This window comes from Eurosta solidaginis, chromosome 1 (genome assembly GCF_040869045.1).
Source record: "Eurosta solidaginis isolate ZX-2024a chromosome 1, ASM4086904v1, whole genome shotgun sequence".
Taxonomy (NCBI): Eukaryota; Metazoa; Arthropoda; class Insecta; order Diptera; family Tephritidae; genus Eurosta; species Eurosta solidaginis.
The window spans coordinates 329,309,555-329,328,913 of NC_090319.1; the positions used below are offsets into that span (position 1 = coordinate 329,309,555).

The following is a 19,359-nucleotide window of genomic DNA, read 5'->3' on the forward strand; positions in this document are numbered from 1 at the left end:
CCTACACCTGAAAATCGATTGAGAAAACATAGTCGATTACTAATTTTCTTGTGGTGTGAGATATCTAGATAAATAACACTTATTTTAAGAAAAATATGCGACTAAACGCTGTCCCCAGGGTTAAGTGGGTTAGCCTGCTTGCGGTATGATAGGGGTGGATCTAGGGGTTAGGGCTATGTGTGACTTGGTACCCGAGAGATAGATAATGTAGGGGTGTGATGAGTTAGCACATTTATGGTGTGAGGCAAAATTTTAAGAAAAATAAGACTCAATTCAAGAAAATTAGTAATTGACTATTTCATGTCTATGTTTTCTCAATCGATTTTCAGGTGTAGGAAAATTTGGAAATATGAAAATTTCAAAATGCGATATCTCAGCGAAAAAAATGATATCTGAGCAAACTCAACGCCATTTGAAAGAAGAAGACTTGTATTTAAAGATCCTATCCTTTAATTTTGGTGAAAGGAAACATCTGCAAGGCTACATAACCTCAAATAAGGGCAAAAACGGTGTTTTTTGCACTTTTAGGTTAGGATATCTGAATGTTGGTTAAATTTTGTCGGCCTGTGTTATTATTTGATTTTAATTGAAACTTACTTTGATATTTTTGGAACCATTGGCTTTTTTTGTACAAATCGTCCAAAGATCTGTGGGTTCGGCAGTTTTAAAACGATTAATTTTCAGAAAACCGCCTAGACAACTGCGGAAACGATCCTCACCGATGGCGGTGTGTAACATTGAAAATATGGCAGCGGTCTTCCAAAAGAAAATAAATATTATTTCATATAAGTTTAGTTTAACTTCACTTGATTTTTTTCCGACTCACCTTTTGTATGAAGAACTCTTCATTATTGCCATCATGTTTCGTTCCATTCATAATACTATCCCAACCTTGTATGGCATCAATATCCAAAGCAGCCGTAGCCATCTTCAACAAATACATTTCTCTCAATGGCCAGTGTGTTTGTTGTGGTGAAAGCGAATGTATGCCCAAATATTTGATAAGACCCTCCCACAGCCAAACATCCTTCAATACTCTTCGCGACGTAATACCACCAAAAAATTGTCTCACCATCGCTTCAGCAACTTGCAATGCGCTCTTTTGATATTCCTGTGTTGTTATTGATGTGGGATCGGTGAGAAAAGCTGTTTTCAACGTGACCAAGCCCAAAGATGAGATAATATTACGATCAAGTGAGGGCAATGCAACAAAATCCACCTTTGTTAGTGGATATAGAGTATCCAACCAGGTTTGCAAATGTTCCAATACGTCACGTGCGGTATGTAGAATGAAAGATGAACGTGGCAGTAGATCACGTGGTGCATAGAAAGTGTATGATGGTGCTCGCTTGATGAGCGTACCCGTCGACTGACTTAGCGATGTCAAATTTTTTCCATTCGTTCCGGCAATGGGTGCGATAGCCGTTGTGTTGACATTTTTCATTAAATTAATATTCAGCGAATGTGTTAGCGCTGTTATATTACGCACTGGCGGTTTTTTCTCCTTCAATTGTGTATAATTGTTGAGTTGCGCAGATTTTTTGTAGCCCGTTGCGCCTGCCGGCGCTGGGGTTGTCGGCAAATAGGCAGGCGATGGCTGAAGTGATTGGCGTTGAAAATCGCTTACTACCCAAGCTATTGCGTCAGCAGGAAGTGGTGGTGTTTCGATGAAGTCGTCACGTAGCTGTGGTGGTTTGGAATAATTTGGAGAAGTTTAGAACTAGAGCCAGGTAACAGTATGGGTACACTTACCAAGCCTGTTCCCATATAGAAACCCACATCTTCTGTGGTGTGTACAATCGAATTGGAAAGCCCAATATGGAAGCGATCACGAAACACAGATATACGAAATGGCGCACGTATTTGTGGCTCATCGAAGCAGGGAAAAGCGCGTCGTGCACTATTCGGCCGAAATACTGTGGCTGCCAACAAACTGTGGAAAGATTTACAAATAACTATTTGGTTTAATAAGCCTTATAAATTAAATATATTAATTCAATTGAGATGACACAGTATCTTGAGCGGAATACTATGTTGATCAACTGGAGACTTGTGAGCAAAAACTTCGGTTTTGCTTCTTCAAAGTTCGTAACAGAAAGGATTCGTTCTAAAAATTATTTTTGGGTTTTGCAAGCCAACATCATTTCGGAGTAACGTCTAAGCAGTAAATACACTTAGTTAAGGATAGATTACAATTATATTTTATTTCGCTGTGTTACCAAAAACGCTAATGGTGAAACAGCTGTTCCGTTAAAGGATCTTCCCATGGGGGAATATGACTGGTGAATGTAACAGCAGGAGCGGAATCCGGCGCACAGTAGTCTATCCTCCAGGGATGAATTCAATGTCTGTCAGAATTCTGTAATGCTCGCAATCTCCAAGCTTATATCCCGCGCCACGAATCCGAAATGCAACCCGGGCTGCGGCCATTTTGCCCACGATGTAAACCCGGTGCGTTTAGTGCCAGTATTGTTCAAAGAGCACCGCTTATTCTTAATTTTAACCACCATTAATCACTGCACAGCTTCAAGACCTGTGACCGTGGAAAGTGTCTAGTGCTTTTCACCATAGCAGAACGCCATAAAACAAGGTCGAGTTGACCACTATATCGTAAAGCCAATGTACTACCTCGAAGTAATACCCCAGTTTTTGCCAACTGCCCCTCAACAGTAATACAAGGCAACCGAGGTTTTCCTAGCTCTCTCCTATACATTGAGCTTTCATGACAGCTTGCTTTAAAGAATAATCCCAAGGTACTGAACCCCTTCAGACAACAGGTCTAAGTTCAGAAATCTTGCTCGTCCTCCTAAACAAAACAACCTCAGGTTTGCTAGGGTTGACAGTTAATCCGCATAATTCCTATCACTTTGCCACCACACCCAAACCTGTAAAACGTTCCTCAGTGTATTCTGTAATTTACAACTGACACGAATAGCCAGATAATCAGCATTAGTCATAAGTTGGTGACCTCTCCCCTCAAAGTTCTGAAGGAGGTCGTTCATTATCACCACCCAAACCGGGTAAGAAAGAACACCCCCTGTGTCGTACCCCTTCTCATCTTTTACTCAGCCGTCGCTTATAATACTAACACAGGATCTTAAAGATATCGAGGCTTGACCCATATCAACACATAGCCTCTTTTTATTTTCCCGAAATTAATGCGCCGTCTTCTGTGAGTGCTTCGTGCTGCTGTGCTAAATCAAAACTCTTTTCATAAGCTTCTTTCCGCTTATGACACGAAACCTGGTGATACACGAGACAATTTCCTAATTGGCCGGCTGGCTATCAATATATTCTTATAAAATGTTCACATTCTGCGAATTGCTACGAAAAGAAGCTGTCAACAGATGGATAGGTGAGGTAAGATTATACTCCGGACAAGGTCGTGGGGCAATTGTGATATAACAAAATTAGTTTATGATCCTCCTTGCATATATAAAAGTTTACCCAATTTTTTCGTTTAACATAGCGCAAGATGGCTTCGGTTTCAGCAGAGCCATGATCAGCGAAATAGCTGATGGAGTGCTTGTTCAAGCATTCCATGCTGGTTTTGGCCGGAACAGGACACCTGCCGAATAAATGTTCTATGCTTTAAACTTCCTTCTCGTCCCTACAGTTCCGCCAAAATTCATTTGGCATGATCCACCTCGTTCTCCGAATACTTCCATCAGACAGTGTCCCATTAATATTTCCTGTAGAGGGTCTAAAGCGACTCCGCTAAGTTAATAAGGAACCTAGTACGATTTAAATCACAGCAAGGCCTAGTTTGGCGAGACACCTCACATGTGAGTACTTGTATCTATCTGTCATTGGCTATCTCGATGATAACAGGCATGAGCCAGTATTTGTATAACTTAAGAGGCCGAGCAATATGCCTCAATTGAATAACTCTGTCTGTTCAGTGGCTTTCCTGGCTAGTTCATCTGCAACACAGGCATACCACTTTGACCTGTTACCCACATCACAACTGTGGTCACTGACAGCCCAGTTCGCTTAGTGACTGTCAGTAATTTAAACCTGTTTCTGATAAAGCATTCCCGACTTGAAAAGCTTTGATCTCTGTTTGACTGTCGGAGTAAATTTTAATGGTCGTGGCAGTCTTAGATAGTAGCCATCGGCCATGGCCACGGCCACAAAAGTTTGGGGGAGTGTTATAGATGTTGATAGTCCTTTGCCGGATATACATAGATCTAGTATGTTCCGGTAACAAGCACCAATAAGGTATAAGCCTGACCATCTCGGGAACGAATTAATATGACTACATTGAACCTTCTAGGTCATCCCACACCTCACTCCCTAGTTCGAAGAACTGGTCGCTAGAGCATCGGCTGCCATCGGATGGCATTGGCATCCCCGTGAGAGGGTTGCGCTACAAGGCCCCTTGAATACTTGTCCGTCCTTATGTCGTGTTGTTTCAATTTTGCCAAAACATTTAATAAAAGCAAGTTACTTCCCGTTCACACTTACCGCTCCATTCCATTTGAGCTCTCATACTGATCCACATAGAAACCTTCTGGTTCAGGATTTAATTTCGAATACCACCGCAAGTTGAGCGTGTAATTGAATTTCTTCTTCAGTTTCTCCTTAACTTCGATATAAAATTGTTGTCGCGGTGGATATTCCAACACTTTGACAATTTTAATGGCGTAACTTTTGCCGCCAGTTGTTACAATTGCCTGCGAAACGAAAAATTTTAAAATGAGAAAAACACATGTGAAAATTTATATATAAAAAATATTTCCACGAACGCAACGAAATAATAAATATAATAAAATAATTGTATGCTATTTGATGGCGAATAACCTTGGCGCTCCTAGGGTGTTCGATTATTCGACTTTTTTCAAAAACCGGTTTTCGAATTATTCGAAAAATGGCAATTAGAAAACATCGGTTTTTATTTCTCAAGCCCGGTTAGAACCGGTTTTTTAGTACTTTCCTCAAATAGTTACACCCACGATCAGCTAAAAAGTTAAGGCTAACATAGCAATAGGTAAATCTTTTATTACAGAAGAATATTAAATCTTATTTCATATCATAGTACACTATTCATTTGGGGTAATAAAAAATCCTCAGATGTGAAGACTCTTTTAAAAAAATTTGTGACAAAATCATCAAAAATACCTTTGCCGCACTTTTTCGCCAATGATTTGGGCTTTGAATATCTCGAAAGATTTTTTCCAACTCAATATTTAAATCATTTCTGAAGCTGTGCACTAGACTCAGATGTGTGAACTTGATTCTTCCCAAATAACCGATCGTACAATGCTAAATCGTATTTTTTTTTTCACTTTGGGAAGCGCATTATAAACAAGTAAGAAAGTCTAAGCTCGGGAGAAGCCGAACATTACATACCCAGCTGTGCACTTGTTGTTGTTTGCTTTGTGTTGTTAATAGCGTTATAAGGCTGCGCAAGGCGATTTCGTTTATTTTCAGAGCAAACAGTTGTAGCTATGAAAATAATGTTTATGCCAAATTTTATTTGGGTTAGTTGATTTGGATAGGGGAGATTTCTCACCCCCCCCCCCCCCCCCCCCCCTCACCAAAGGTCGAGAAATCCGAATTTTACAGAACAAAAATTAAATATACAAAGAAAGCAAATATTCAAATGTTCAATATTTAAAGTATTTGAAAAATAAAATTTTGTATGGAAAATCTTCAAGTCCAAGGTGTACAAATGAAAATATCTAGCATCAATACTGCGGGCCATTTTTTTTTCAACGGAATATCATAGACAGTAAAATTTTGCATATGTGGGTTTCCTTGCGTTCAAAAATGTGCTCCAGAACAATTTTTTTTGTACGGTTTTTGCAACAATTTTAAAAATAGAAATTTATTCCATAGAAATAAAAAATGTGATCTTAAAGAGTTTTTAATTACAAGCAAATTGGTGTTTGAATTGTCAAAATCGATGGAGCCTATCGGTTGCTATTCAGCTTTAAAAGAAAAAGGACAAAGAAAATTCAAATGGCGATAATTAAGGATACAGTTTTTTTTTTTTTGAAAAATCGAAGACGAGCATTTGTTTGTATTATCGATAGCTGACGAATAATACCTTTGTTGCTCAAAAATAAATTATGACGTTTTTCGGTGATCACTTTCAGAAATTTTCACTCTGTGTCTTTAAACATAACATTTATTTACATTGTTATTATTACATTGTTTTATTAAAATTATATAAGTATGAAATGTACACACTCAGTGATGATAAAGGTACCCAATAAAAAGTACAAAAAATATTTAAAAACAGAATACATACATACTTTCGAAAATACTTTGAAATCGAAAGCTTACATTTTGGTATTATTAAGCGCTGTACGAAGATCAAAAGCAAACATTCAAGAGTCCGATTTCGCTCATTTTCAATACCACTGTATTCTGGGTCCATATAAGACCGTATCCTTGGTGAAATATATCTTAACATTGGCTCAACTTATCGAGTTAACATACGGTAAGATGCACGGACGGACGGGCATGGCTTAATCAAAATTTTTTCGATACTGATGACTTTGATATGTGGAAGTCTATATCTATCTCGATTCCTTTATACCATTACAACTAACCGTTATCCAATCAAAGTTATAATACCCTGATGACTTTGATATGTGGAAGTCTATATCTATCTCGATTCCTTTATACCATTACAACTAACCGTTATCCAATCAAAGTTATAATACCCTGTATACAAGTACCTATAGCTGGGTATAAAAATAGTTATGAACTTAAAAAAGTGCAAAATCTATGTTTGGAGAGATTTACTGTAACGTTTCATTATTCGCCTTTGTAAGCATTGTATCCAATTGGAGTTAACTTTTGCTTTCGCATTTCGCTTTCCAATAAACATTTTTCAGTGTTGCCATACCAACACATAAGCTCTCATGTATATTGTGGTTGCCGCTTCATTAAAACAAGTGTGACGTTCCAATGAAGTGTGATCCAGATACGGATAGAAATTTAACATGCAGATGCAAAAACAGTGTGAACCATATGGATCACATTGTTGTTGCATTTGCATGTTATATTTCTATCGGGATCTGGATCACTGTTATGGTGGAACGCGAGGTATGTAACATGTTGCCGTATATCGGTAAACTTTTAAATGTGTTTATAGTACTTGTGATAACCGGTTAACCGATGTAAAAAAACTGAGCTTTTCGATATTCGGGATTTTAAGATTTAAAACAAACCGGCCAAAAAATAAAGGGGAACGCGGCTTACAGCTGGATCAAATAAACGGAGTTAATCACCCTAGTGCATACACGCATTCATGCACACTCATCACACCCACACATGCCCAAAACAGCTTACCCTATCGGTGACATTGAGATCCTGTATGTGCAGCACTAAGAAATTTGTTTCCTTCTCCATGAAAAGATCAATTGTCACTTGACCTGCGGAAATAAGCAGAAAATTTATAAAATTACTTTACTTTTGTCCACTTAAATAAATGCTGGTTGAAGAAGCTAATTTTATTTTGAACGAGTAAGTAAAAAGTTTTTCGAGTGCTTTAAAATGCACTCCACATTTCTGTAGTATTTTTTTTATTTCTTTTTCATATGTAGGTATTTACCTTTTACATCCAACGTTGTTAGATTGGGATGTATTGTGACCATATAACGCAAGGGACGCGCAAATGTTGGCAACGCCAATTCCAACCATGGATATGCCTCGCCGTTTGTTGCAATCGGATTGAATGGTTGGGTGTCATTCTCTTCATCCGATTCATAACCCGGTGAAAATTTACCAGCGCATGAACAATCTAAAATGATAAGAAAACAAAAAGAAAGTGGAAAAATGTTGGATGATGAAGTATTCGAATTAGATAAATGCACTCTTTGACGATTTTTTCTATTTTTCTTAAAATTTTGTTAGTAAATAATAAATTCATAATAGTCTATTTGTATTAAGGAGTTCGGATTACATTGCACACGTATACATATAACATTACAACTAAGTAATCACAATGTTTTTTTACATATTGAAATTTTTGATTGACTAAATCATATCTATGTATGTATGTTTATGGTATAATTAAATTTTTTGCCTTACTATAATTTGGCTCGAAATATTGTTCTATGTAAAAACAACGTAAGTATTTTTGTTTACAAAAGTTTGTAGAGTTTCACTTTCTATTGGTCGGTTTCATGTTTGGCCGCAAATGGCAGTACAACATTGGGAAATCTTGGAATCGATATGTTCTCATTGGGCTAGAAACTTGAAAACTAACACACCGTGGCAATGCAGCAAGAATAGAAAAATGTTACCCCAGTTGGTTAGAGGGCTTAGACTATACCCGCGGCAGCTATGCCTGTAGTAAGAGGCGACTAAAATACCCAACCCTTCCAGCGCAGTTTATAGCTCAACCCAACCAAATTGTCAACCTCGCCTGTGGTGAATCCTATTTTTTGAGCAGCCAAAGCTCTGACGACTCCAAATTCCATGGAACTAGGGGGTGGGGGAGGGATGTCCTAGAAGGTTAAATATGCTCACATTAAATCGTTCCCGAGATGGTCCTGATTGGGGGTTTTCAAACAAATTTTGGTAACACTATTGACACATTCAGTGTATGTGAATTCTTTATTGACTGGCAAGTTCAACTTAACCTAACCTTTCATTGGGCGCGTTGCCGATGTCGTGAGTGCTTAGCCAAGCGCCATAGCACACGACTATCTAGCTGAGAGGTTTGGGGGCTTGCATCTATGCCGTTCCACTCCAGAGGAAGGTGGTGGAATTTTAGTGACTAAGAACTCCCAACCCCCCTATCTAGAGTGTTATATGGACAGTGTCTACTGGATGGCTTGCAGCCAGGGGATATATTCCGCTGTGTTTCAATGGAGCCCTCCTTAAACTGGGATCACCTCGGGAAGTTACGATGGCCTTACCAAAGGAAGGGGCACAACTATGGCGGACGGGTTTCTTCTTCATATTTAATACAAGACCGCTGAGCCCGATTTGCCAGGCAGGTGGTCATGCAAACGAGATGAACAACGTAAAATCGTATGTTAATAATGAGAATGAGAGAGGGAGAACGGAATTGCAAGCCAACGAAGCCAAAAGCGCTGCAAGCCATGGAACGGTAGGCGAAGTCAAACGGAGTAAGAGAGCTCTTTCGTAGTACTTTGTAGCACAAATTGTCCAATGCTTGGGAGCAGCTGTGGACCAAACAGACCTGGAGAGTGAGCGTTTGAAATAGGCCAATAGATGTAGCTCGTAGGCAGTTCAAGAGTTTTTCTAGAAGATGAGAGATGTGGCGAAGCAGTCACTGACTGAAAGTGGATATTGGTAGAAATGGCGCTTACAGGAAGAACCAATTAGCCACTCTAAACCTTTGATTCGGCGGGTGGTACAATGGTGTAAATAAGTAAGTGTGCGCCAATATCGCGAGTTTGCGGTGGCAAGAGGAAGCGGTTCCAACCCTCCGAAAGAAGTCCGGAAGATAAAATCGTCACACGAAAAAAGGGGGCAAGTTTTGAACGGACCTCGAAAGCCTTAAATCAAAAGGGCAAGAGGATCAAGGTTTAAGAAAATATCACGGAAGGGGACCTGAATTTAAGAGGCTTGACACTGAATTACAAACTTGAAACCTAACGCATAGTTGAGAGCACCGATACAGTGTGAACTAAAGGGAGTGAAAGATCCGCTAGGAGGACGAGATGTCCGCTAAGCTCAAGGCTTGAAATTTACAACAATTTGCTGATGCCAAAGGGAGACGAATACATATACGAAAAGTAAGGCATCTTGCGCACAGTTTTGTAGAGACTTGCCTTTCAACACTTCCTTCGTATTAAATGATCACAAAGCAGCAGAAAATTTGTCCTTAAACACAGATATTATGTTGTTGAACTTCGATTTTGAAAGTTTCTGTTGCAGTTTGATTCACTTCTGTAAAGAAAGTGTTTAAATTTTTTTCCTTCTTTTAGTTTTATTAAAACAAATACAGCTTCCAAAAATCTTTGCAGTACTTGTAGCATTTTATACTTCAAAGAACAATATTTCGAGATATTTAACATAAAGGAAAAAAGAAAAGTTTTTAAACTGCTATAATGAATACCATTTTACCAAAGACTTAAACAGCTGGTTGGTGTGGGTACATATATTTATAAAAACATAAATTATTGAAAATATACCAGAAATAAAACAAAATTTAATCAAATCAAATTGAGGCTAAGCTAAATTTATATTTGTCTTTCACATTCTAACAAAGAAAATAAATATGTAGTGCACTTTTATAACTAAGCTTTCTTTTTAAAAGGTTTTACATGCACTGACAGCAGCGAACAGAAAAATAGCAGTGACAATTTTTATGACATTTTAAAAAAAAATGTCTGAGACCTTCGTAACTGAAGTCCAACCTCAAAGACGTTTTCGAAAAATTTTGAAAAGTTGAGAAATTTGACTTTTATTGAGTATGCAGTTTTGTAGCCCAATCGATGTAAGTCCCGCAAAGTACGTAGGTCTCCCAAAAATTGTAAAGATTTTTTTTTTAATTTTTTTCCAAAGAGCGTTTTATATTTCCATTCAACTTCATGCATGCATGTATGGAGTACTCGCTATGTACCAAGCGAGTGCTCCAAAATTAACCACAATTCATACAAAAAATATGGTCCAATTAACATTGCGATGTCCTAGGACTGAACCATATACTCCAGTTCAGCATTACATCAGAGTAATCCATGGAGTGCTCCAGTATGACAAGTGGACGACATGATCCAACGATTTTGCAGGGTATCCTCAAATTTTCCAACTATTTCGAAAGCGTTTTTGAGTTTGGTTCGCATTGTGTCACCTACAAAATACCTAGAAGCTTTTTGTTAAAATATCGAAAATGAAAAAAGGAGGGTTAAATTTGTAAACACGTCATTATAACAAAAAAAAAAACAATTATAATAATAATCTTGAATCTTTTCGTTGACCGAAGGGAAATTCGAACTTTAATCTTCTGCCTTATAATAGTTACAATAGATTTATTTATTATATAAATAAGACTTTATCAAAATGCACTTAAGTATTTGAGAACTGATTCTTTATTGATACAACTAAAATTTGGCACTCTCTCAGTGTATGAAGTGTTTATTTGACGTAACTTATATCGGTATTAAGATGTGAAGCCCCTGACACGGTAGACAAGCACACAACCCACTTTAAATAATCTATAGAATTAGAAATTTGTTTCAACAACAAGTGTGGTATAATCTTATCAGATATTACACTGGTCGACACAAGTTCTGTTGCATGCGATTTTATGCATAATTGTTAAAGCACAATTTACCCTAATTTAAATTTTTCCTACCAGCAATAAAATAATTTTTTTTATAAATAAACTTCATTATAATCAATTTAAGGCCGAGCTTCTCTTCCAATTTGCGTCGAGCTCCTTTTAATTTTACCTACAAATTGGCGCCACAGAACCTACTTGTTTTATTACGACTCCGAGTGGCATCTGCAAGACAGATGGGCTTTCACTGAGAGCTTTTCATGGCAGTAATACACTCGGAGTGCTTGCCAAACACTGTCGAAGGGCGACCCCTCTTAGGAAAATATTCTTCTAATTGAAAAAACTTGTTTCTAAAATTTTGATGTTGCTTTTCCCGGGGCGTGAACCCAGGATCTTCGGTGTAAATGGCGGAGCACGCTAACATCACACCACGGCGGCCGTATCAATTACAGTTAGAAAAATTGTCTTTTAAGAGATTATCTTTTCCAAATGGCTATGGAGAAAGTGCATTTTGATACTTATGCTTATGATATGTTCAGTTGGTCTGTATGCTCAGATAAGTTAGGTAACTTCCTGTTTCCAAACCCAAACGAACTCGTCACATGGTGGTTTTTCAGGTGCTTTCATGCGGCTAGTGAACTATGGATCACAAATTAGTTTTCTAATCCGTTGACCCTCGAAAATCCCAGTTTTCACCTTTTTAGAATTCCGTTTTGGAAATAATTTAGTCGCCGTGATGATCCGACGGTTCACGCCATATGAAAGGAGTTTGGTACTTGAAATGAGTATCTTTTTTTAAACACAACTTTTACATACGAAATTTGGAATCCATGGTTTGTTATATGTTTCATATGGGGCACCGAATAAGTCCATATAAGCTCATTTCACTAGGTCAAACAAAAATTGTTTGGATTCTTTACACACATTCTCCATTTATTATGACTTCAATAAATGACGGCCATGGATTACATCAGTTACTACACCTACATCCCTGCAAAAATCGCGAGTACTCCATGCATGCTACTCGCTATGGACCAAGCGAGTGCTCCAAAATTAACCACAATTCATATAAAAAATATGGTCCAATTAACATTGCGATGTCCTAGGACCGGACCATATACTCCAGCTCCGCATTACATCAGAGTAATCCATGGAGTACCCACAGTCCAATAAACATCGTGTAGTGATTACAATCGTTAAAAACGAGCAATGATCGGCTTACAATATGTTCGTGTAGAAACATGAGTTGGTCCATTGCTGCATTACAGTGGAGTATAATGTTAAGTACTCAAGTGGACCACATGATCCAACAATTTTTGCAGGGATACTATGGTAATACATATGTCAACTGAGAAGTGTTTTTTGTATGATACCCGTATTTCAGAAACTCGGGCTGGGACTGGACTGGGACTGGGACTGGACTGGGACTAGGACTAGGACTAATACTTGGACTGAGACTGGGAGAAAAATAAGGAGAACTAGAAAGATGAAAAAAAGGGAAGGAGAAAGAGACTGAGAAAGAGATAGAGTTAGACAAAGGTAGAGAAATAGGGAAATATGGACCAGGAGAGGGGAAGTAGAGAGATTTAGACAGAAAAGTAGTAACAGAAAAGACGGAGTTGGAGAAAAATATGCAGAGAATTAGAAATGTAGCGAAAGGAGTGAATAAAAAGATATGGAAATGACGGAGAGTGGGGAGGGAGAGTAAGAGTTTAAAACTTCTTAAAAGTTATGCAGATAGACCAAAGTTAGGGCAGAACAACGTCTCATGCATTAAAGGTCGTTTGTTTTGCTACATCAGCTATGTACCCACCATTTACGCAGAAAATTGAGTCTGGAAAAATGCTCACTTGTTATGCTAAACAGAATCTCAAAAAGATTTTAAAATGCAATTCATTGAACACATTAAAGTTATAGTCTAACTAATCAAATAAATTCTTAGCAAATTCTGCAATACGACTCCAAAAAGCTCAAAAATTTATTTATAATGATCCCTGCAAAAAAGTATGCGACTAATGCTAGTTTTGATCTCTTTGTATGAGTTGAACTGTTTCCTTTTGTTTGAGCATGTCTTATGAAGAGACTAATTATACCCATTTATACCCAAAAAAGAACAATAGGACCAATCCATTTTATTCCCATATGGGAACATATGATGACTATCCCCTTTTCGTAGAAATAAGGACTCAAATAGGGTCCAGTCGTATTTTCAACCCCAATGGTAGTAAAATTATACTCTAATTGCTAGGACGCTTTCTTGTGTCAAAAGACTCGTATTGACTTCGAAAGAATAATACGAAGGCGGAAAAGTTATAAAATTAAAATATAAATATAAATTTTACTGGTGCAGTGATAGAGTATTTTTCCCGATCCAATCAGAAGATGAGTCAATTTATCACTAATGGTTATGTTAATTGAAAATGAAAGCATCTCCAAAATAAGAATCAATAATAGATGACAAAGAAGGTAAGGAGAGATTTAAAGCTTAGCCCATGATTTGAAAACTGAAGCGCCGTAAGGCAAGTGTTAATGATCCGACGGGCAGATCCTCTTTGTACCTCAACGGGTGCTATCGGACAGATACGCTTTCTTCACCTACGAGTACTGTCGAATAAGTCCTATTTCTATCCATTCAGGAATTCTTACCGATTTTATAATTTTATTTTTTAACTTTAATACAATATTTTTATTTTCATTTTAGTATTGGTATTGTAGAAAAATTATAACAAAAACAAACCCTGCGATAATGAAACCTGGGTTGCTGGTATATTAGGCTCTCTATGCAACTCCGGATATTTATGAAATAACTCGTTTCATATCCACTTAATTTTTTTATTCTACCTTTTTCGTTTCGTTTTTTTTTTTTTTTATTGTTTCCTAAAATTTGCTATATAGGTTTAAAACTGACGTATCACAACTGTTCCAAAAAGGGACTAGAGGGGATAAATTATACCTCAATAAAGACAAAAGAGATCAATCGCAGTGATCCATTAAACTGTGTTTGTGTGTATGATTGTTTGAATGGGTCCGATCTCAACAAATTATGCACATTAAGATACTCAGAACTATTATATATAAAAATCACGTGTCACATTGTTTGTCCGCGATGGACTCCTAAACTACTGAACCGATTTTAAATTTGTTTTGCACCCCGTGTGTAGTTTGATCTTGACTTGAAATATTGGATAGGTTATATCTCAGTTTATAGTCGCAATATTATTTTATTGCATTTTTTTTTTAATGTTTATATGCATTAATAAAATGTATCATCAATGCACATCACCAGGCCTTGGGGGGAGGAGAATGGGGGGATTACCCCGTGCCCGGGGTTTCTGAGAGGGCCCTCGGCTTAGAAGTACTAAGACATTTTTTTTAATTCAGTAAAGTTCTTTAGTTGTTACGTGTGTAATTTTTAAGCCGAATTTCAAAAGCAACGAATATCTGCACTTCGTTTTAATATTATAGTGAAGTGTGAAAAATAAAAATCTATATATGTGACCCGGTCAATGGAAAGGTGGCTTATGACTCAAATTAGAATTTTGGAGAAACAGCTGTTAAAGATAAACAATGCATTTCTTCAGAACGTTTTTGCTCTTCTGCCGGGTCACATATATAAAAAGAAAGGCTAGAATGTGTGTTAGTTGGTCGCCGGTGTTTGAAAAGATGCGTCGGTCGATTTTGTTCAGGCTTTCACACAAGTTGCGTATACCTCACGCGGTGGTTATTGTATAGCTTTGCTTGCGATCGATTGGGTGTAGAGTTATAGGCCGAAAAATGGACCCGGGTACCCCTGGAATGTGTGGGTAATATGGATATCAAATAAAAGCCGTTGCTGAGAGCCCTAAAGTAATTTTCATTGTGATATTCGATTTAGTCGCATCAACCTGACGAAACTGCATGCGAAGCCCAAATAAGGACATGAATTAATAATACCCAAATACCTATTTACATACGTCTTATGCGATTTGCCTGAAATTTGGTATATAAATTTGCCTATATTAGTATTTCCGACCCTTTTTCCCGGGAAGTAGACCGGAAACGGACTGGGACTGAGACTCGCAGTCGGACTGGGACTGAGAATCGGAGTGGAACTGGGACAGGGACTAGAACAAAATACATACCACCCTCTGGGACAGGCAATAAGGGATGAAGAAGAAAGAGAAGAACTTGAGAGAAGAGAAAACATAGAAGGAGGAGACAGACAAAGGGATAGAAAGAGACGAAGATGGAGATAGATGAAGCGAAAAAGACGGAGGGAGGAGTGAATAAAAGGATAAGGAAAAAGTGAAGAGGGGAGGGGGGGGGGGGGGGGGAGGCTAGAGTTAGACGGAAAAAACTTATTAAAATGTATGCATATAGGCCAAATTTAGGGCAGAACAACGTCTGCCGGGTCTGCTAGTATTATATAATATTAACCTTAGGTATTTAGCTAAATTGGTATAAAAAGTTGTAGAGAAGAAAGAAAGAAACAAACTTTGCTTAAATTTATTTGCCAAAGCTTCAAACTAGCATGCACTTCACACTAAGTGTAAGGGCCAACGAAATAATAAATTCAAAAAAAATGTTAATAAAATAAAAAATTAACTGTCGACTTTAAAACATTTCCCAAATAGTAAGGTACTAAGCTAGGGACTTCTAGTTTTAAGGGTAAAAGTTGTTTATTAAAATGATACTAAAACTTGGGAAACATAATCTTTTATTTCCTTATTTGTCTAGTTCACACCAACATGCCGTTTTTAGTTAAGATTATAAATGAATTTTTATAGTAAGAGGAAAAACTATAAAGGTTATAGGGGTTTTCGCAATAGATAAGTACTTCTTTGAAAACTTTTACTCACATTTTTAACCAATCAAACAAGCATTAAAGTCAAATCGTTATTTATACGTTGTTTTTAAAAGATTTTTGTTGTGTTCAAAATATATATAAGTAAATATAAACAGAAATATATATAGAATATTTTTGCAATTGATTAGCAAAAAAATATTGCATTAAAGTAAATTAAAAGCAATGTTTATATAAATACTTAAAAATATTTATTTACAATAATTTAGTATAAGTTTACACTAACTCATCAATATGTATGTATGCAATGCGAGTCATTTTTGTGTGTATGGATTTGTTTAAAATATAACTATGAGGTGTGGCTATTGAGTTTTGAGAATTGGCAGAAAAACGTGCAAGTTTGTGAAAGTTAAAGGTCGTGCTCTGTAACTCCACATATCGGAGTGGAAGTGGGAATAGGAATCGATTTAGTAGTGGGAGTGTGAGCGTAAGTGGGATGTAGAAAAAGAATTGAGAAGTTTATGAAGATTATGGTATTAAGAATAAGAATTATATATGGAAGGTAGAAAAGATGAGTGTGGGAGTGATAGTGGGAAGTGTCACATTGTTTGTCCGCGATGGACTCCTAAACTACTGAACCGATTTTAAATTTGTTTTGCACCCCGTGTGTAGTTTAATCTAACTTGAAATATTGGATAGGTTATATCTCAGTTTATAGTCGCAATATTATTTTATTGCATTTTTTTTTTAATGTTTATATGCATTAATAAAATGTATCATTAATGCACATCACCAGGCCTTGGGGGGAGGAGAATGGGGGGATTACCCCGTGCCCGGGGTTTCTGAGAGGGCCCTCGGCTTAGAAGTACTAAGACATTTTTTTTAATTCAGTAAAGTTCTTTAGTTGTTACGTGTGTAATTTTTAAGCCGAATTTCAAAAGCAACGAATATCTGCACTTCGTTTTAATATTATAGTGAAGTGTGAAAAATAAAAATCTATATATGTGACCCGGTCAATGGAAAGGTGGCTTATGACTCAAATTAGAATTTTGGAGAAACAGCTGTTAAAGATAAACAATGCATTTCTTCAGAACGTTTTTGCTCTTCTGCCGGGTCACATATATAAAAAGAAAGGCTAGAATGTGTGTTAGTTGGTCGCCGGTGTTTGAAAAGATGCGTCGGTCGATTTTGTTCAGGCTTTCACACAAGTTGCGTATACCTCACGCGGTGGTTATTGTATAGCTTTGGTTGCGATCGATTGGGTGTAGAGTTATAGGCCGAAAAATGGACCCGGGTACCCCTGGAATGTGTGGGTAATATGGATATCAAATAAAAGCCGTTGCTGAGAGCCCTAAAGTAATTTTCATTGTGATATTCGATTTAGTCGCATCAACCTGACGAAACTGCATGCGAAGCCCAAATAAGGACATGAATTAATAATACCCAAATACCTATTTACATACGTCTTATGCGATTTGCCTGAAATTTGGTATATAAATTTGCCTATATTAGTATTTCCGACCCTTTTTCCCGGGAAGTAGACCGGAAACGGACTGGGACTGAGACTCGCAGTCGGACTGGGACTGAGAATCGGAGTGGAACTGGGACAGGGACTAGAACAAAATACATACCACCCTCTGGGACAGGCAATAAGGGATGAAGAAGAAAGAGAAGAACTTGAGAGAAGAGAAAACATAGAAGGAGGAGACAGACAAAGGGATAGAAAGAGACGAAGATGGAGATAGATGAAGCGAAAAAGACGGAGGGAGGAGTGAATAAAAGGATAAGGAAAAAGTGAAGAGGGGAGGGGGGGGGGGGGGGGAGGCTAGAGTTAGACGGAAAAAACTTATTAAAATGTATGCATATAGGCCAAATTTAGGACAGAACAACGTCTGCCGGGTCTGCTAGTATTATATAATATTAACCTTAGGTATTTAGCTAAATTGGTATAAAAAGTTGTAGAGAAGAAAGAAAGAAACAAACTTTGCTTAAATTTATTTGCCAAAGCTTCAAACTAGCATGCACTTCACACTAAGTGTAAGGGCCAACGAAATAATAAATTCAAAAAAAATGTTAATAAAATAAAAAATTAACTGTCGACTTTAAAACATTTCCCAAATAGTAAGGTACTAAGCTAGGGACTTCTAGTTTTAAGGGTAAAAGTTGTTTATTAAAATGATACTAAAACTTGGGAAACATAATCTTTTATTTCCTTATTTGTCTAGTTCACACCAACATGCCGTTTTTAGTTAAGATTATAAATGAATTTTTATAGTAAGAGGAAAAACTATAAAGGTTATAGGGGTTTTCGCAATAGATCAGTACTTCTTTGAAAACTTTTACTCACATTTTTAACCAATCAAACAAGCATTAAAGTCAAATCGTTATTTATACGTTGTTTTTAAAAGATTTTTGTTGTGTTCAAAAAATATATAAGTAAATATAAACAGAAATATATATAGAATATTTTTGCAATTGATTAGCAAAAAAATATTGCATTAAAGTAAATTAAAAGCAATGTTTATATAAATACTTAAAAATATTTATTTACAATAATTTAGTATAAGTTTACACTAACTCATCAATATGTATGTATGCAATGCGAGTCATTTTTGTGTGTATGGATTTGTTTAAAATATAACTATGAGGTGTGGCTATTGAGTTTTGAGAATTGGCAGAAAAACGTGCAAGTTTGTGAAAGTTAAAGGTCGTGCTCTGTAACTCCACATATCGGAGTGGAAGTGGGAATAGGAATCGATTTAGTAGTGGGAGTGTGAGCGTAAGTGGGATGTAGAAAAAGAATTGAGAAGTTTATGAAGATTATGGTATTAAGAATAAGAATTATATATGGAAGGTAGAAAAGATGAGTGTGGGAGTGATAGTGGGAAGAGAGGGCCACTTTACAATGTAGACAGACCATTTTTCGGGCAGTAAAACGACTACCAGGATCGCTAGTACATATATTATAAACGTTAAAGTTAGGATGTGTGTATATATGGATGTTTCGATGTCGAGCTGACTAAATGTTGCCTTTGTGACTCAATCACGCTAGAACGGCTGAGCCAAATTACTAAAGAATAGTTTAAGCTTAGAACACACTGAGCTACACTACACTATGCCGCAAAATATCATTTGCATATATTCTTGTGGAATAATTCAATGTTGACCAAATAGGCAAAAAGGTGAAGTGGCGCTGCCGCTACATGTCGCGTTGCTTAGTTTGGCCTTGGCTTAATACTCAAGAAGGTATTTTTTTTTGTTAAAGCGCGAGTGTCTTGAATTTATCCCGAAAAAGCCCTAAAATTCTCCAGTAAACAGTCCTATAAAGATCCTGGGATAGTCCAGTAATGGTTGAAATTATCTT

General features: G+C 37.1%; 1 protein-coding gene across 4 annotated transcripts in view; it reads right to left on the reverse strand.

The window, feature by feature from the left end:
* LOC137237846 (endoplasmic reticulum aminopeptidase 2) overlaps positions 1–19,359 on the reverse strand; it is a 167,990-nt gene that overhangs the window by 15,370 nt on the left and 133,261 nt on the right. For 2 of the 4 annotated variants that reach the window (XM_067762119.1, XM_067762121.1), the window contains 6 exons: positions 7,568–7,756; positions 7,306–7,388; positions 4,468–4,676; positions 1,753–1,933; positions 827–1,684; positions 598–756 (listed from right to left, as the gene is read on the reverse strand). In XM_067762119.1, the coding sequence (XP_067618220.1) occupies positions 598–756; positions 827–1,684; positions 1,753–1,933; positions 4,468–4,676; positions 7,306–7,388; positions 7,568–7,756 (1,679 nt within the window). The remainder of the gene's footprint in view (positions 1–597; positions 757–826; positions 1,685–1,752; positions 1,934–4,467; positions 4,677–7,305; positions 7,389–7,567; positions 7,757–19,359) is intronic. The other 2 variants (XM_067762120.1, XM_067762122.1) reach the window with 2 other exon arrangements.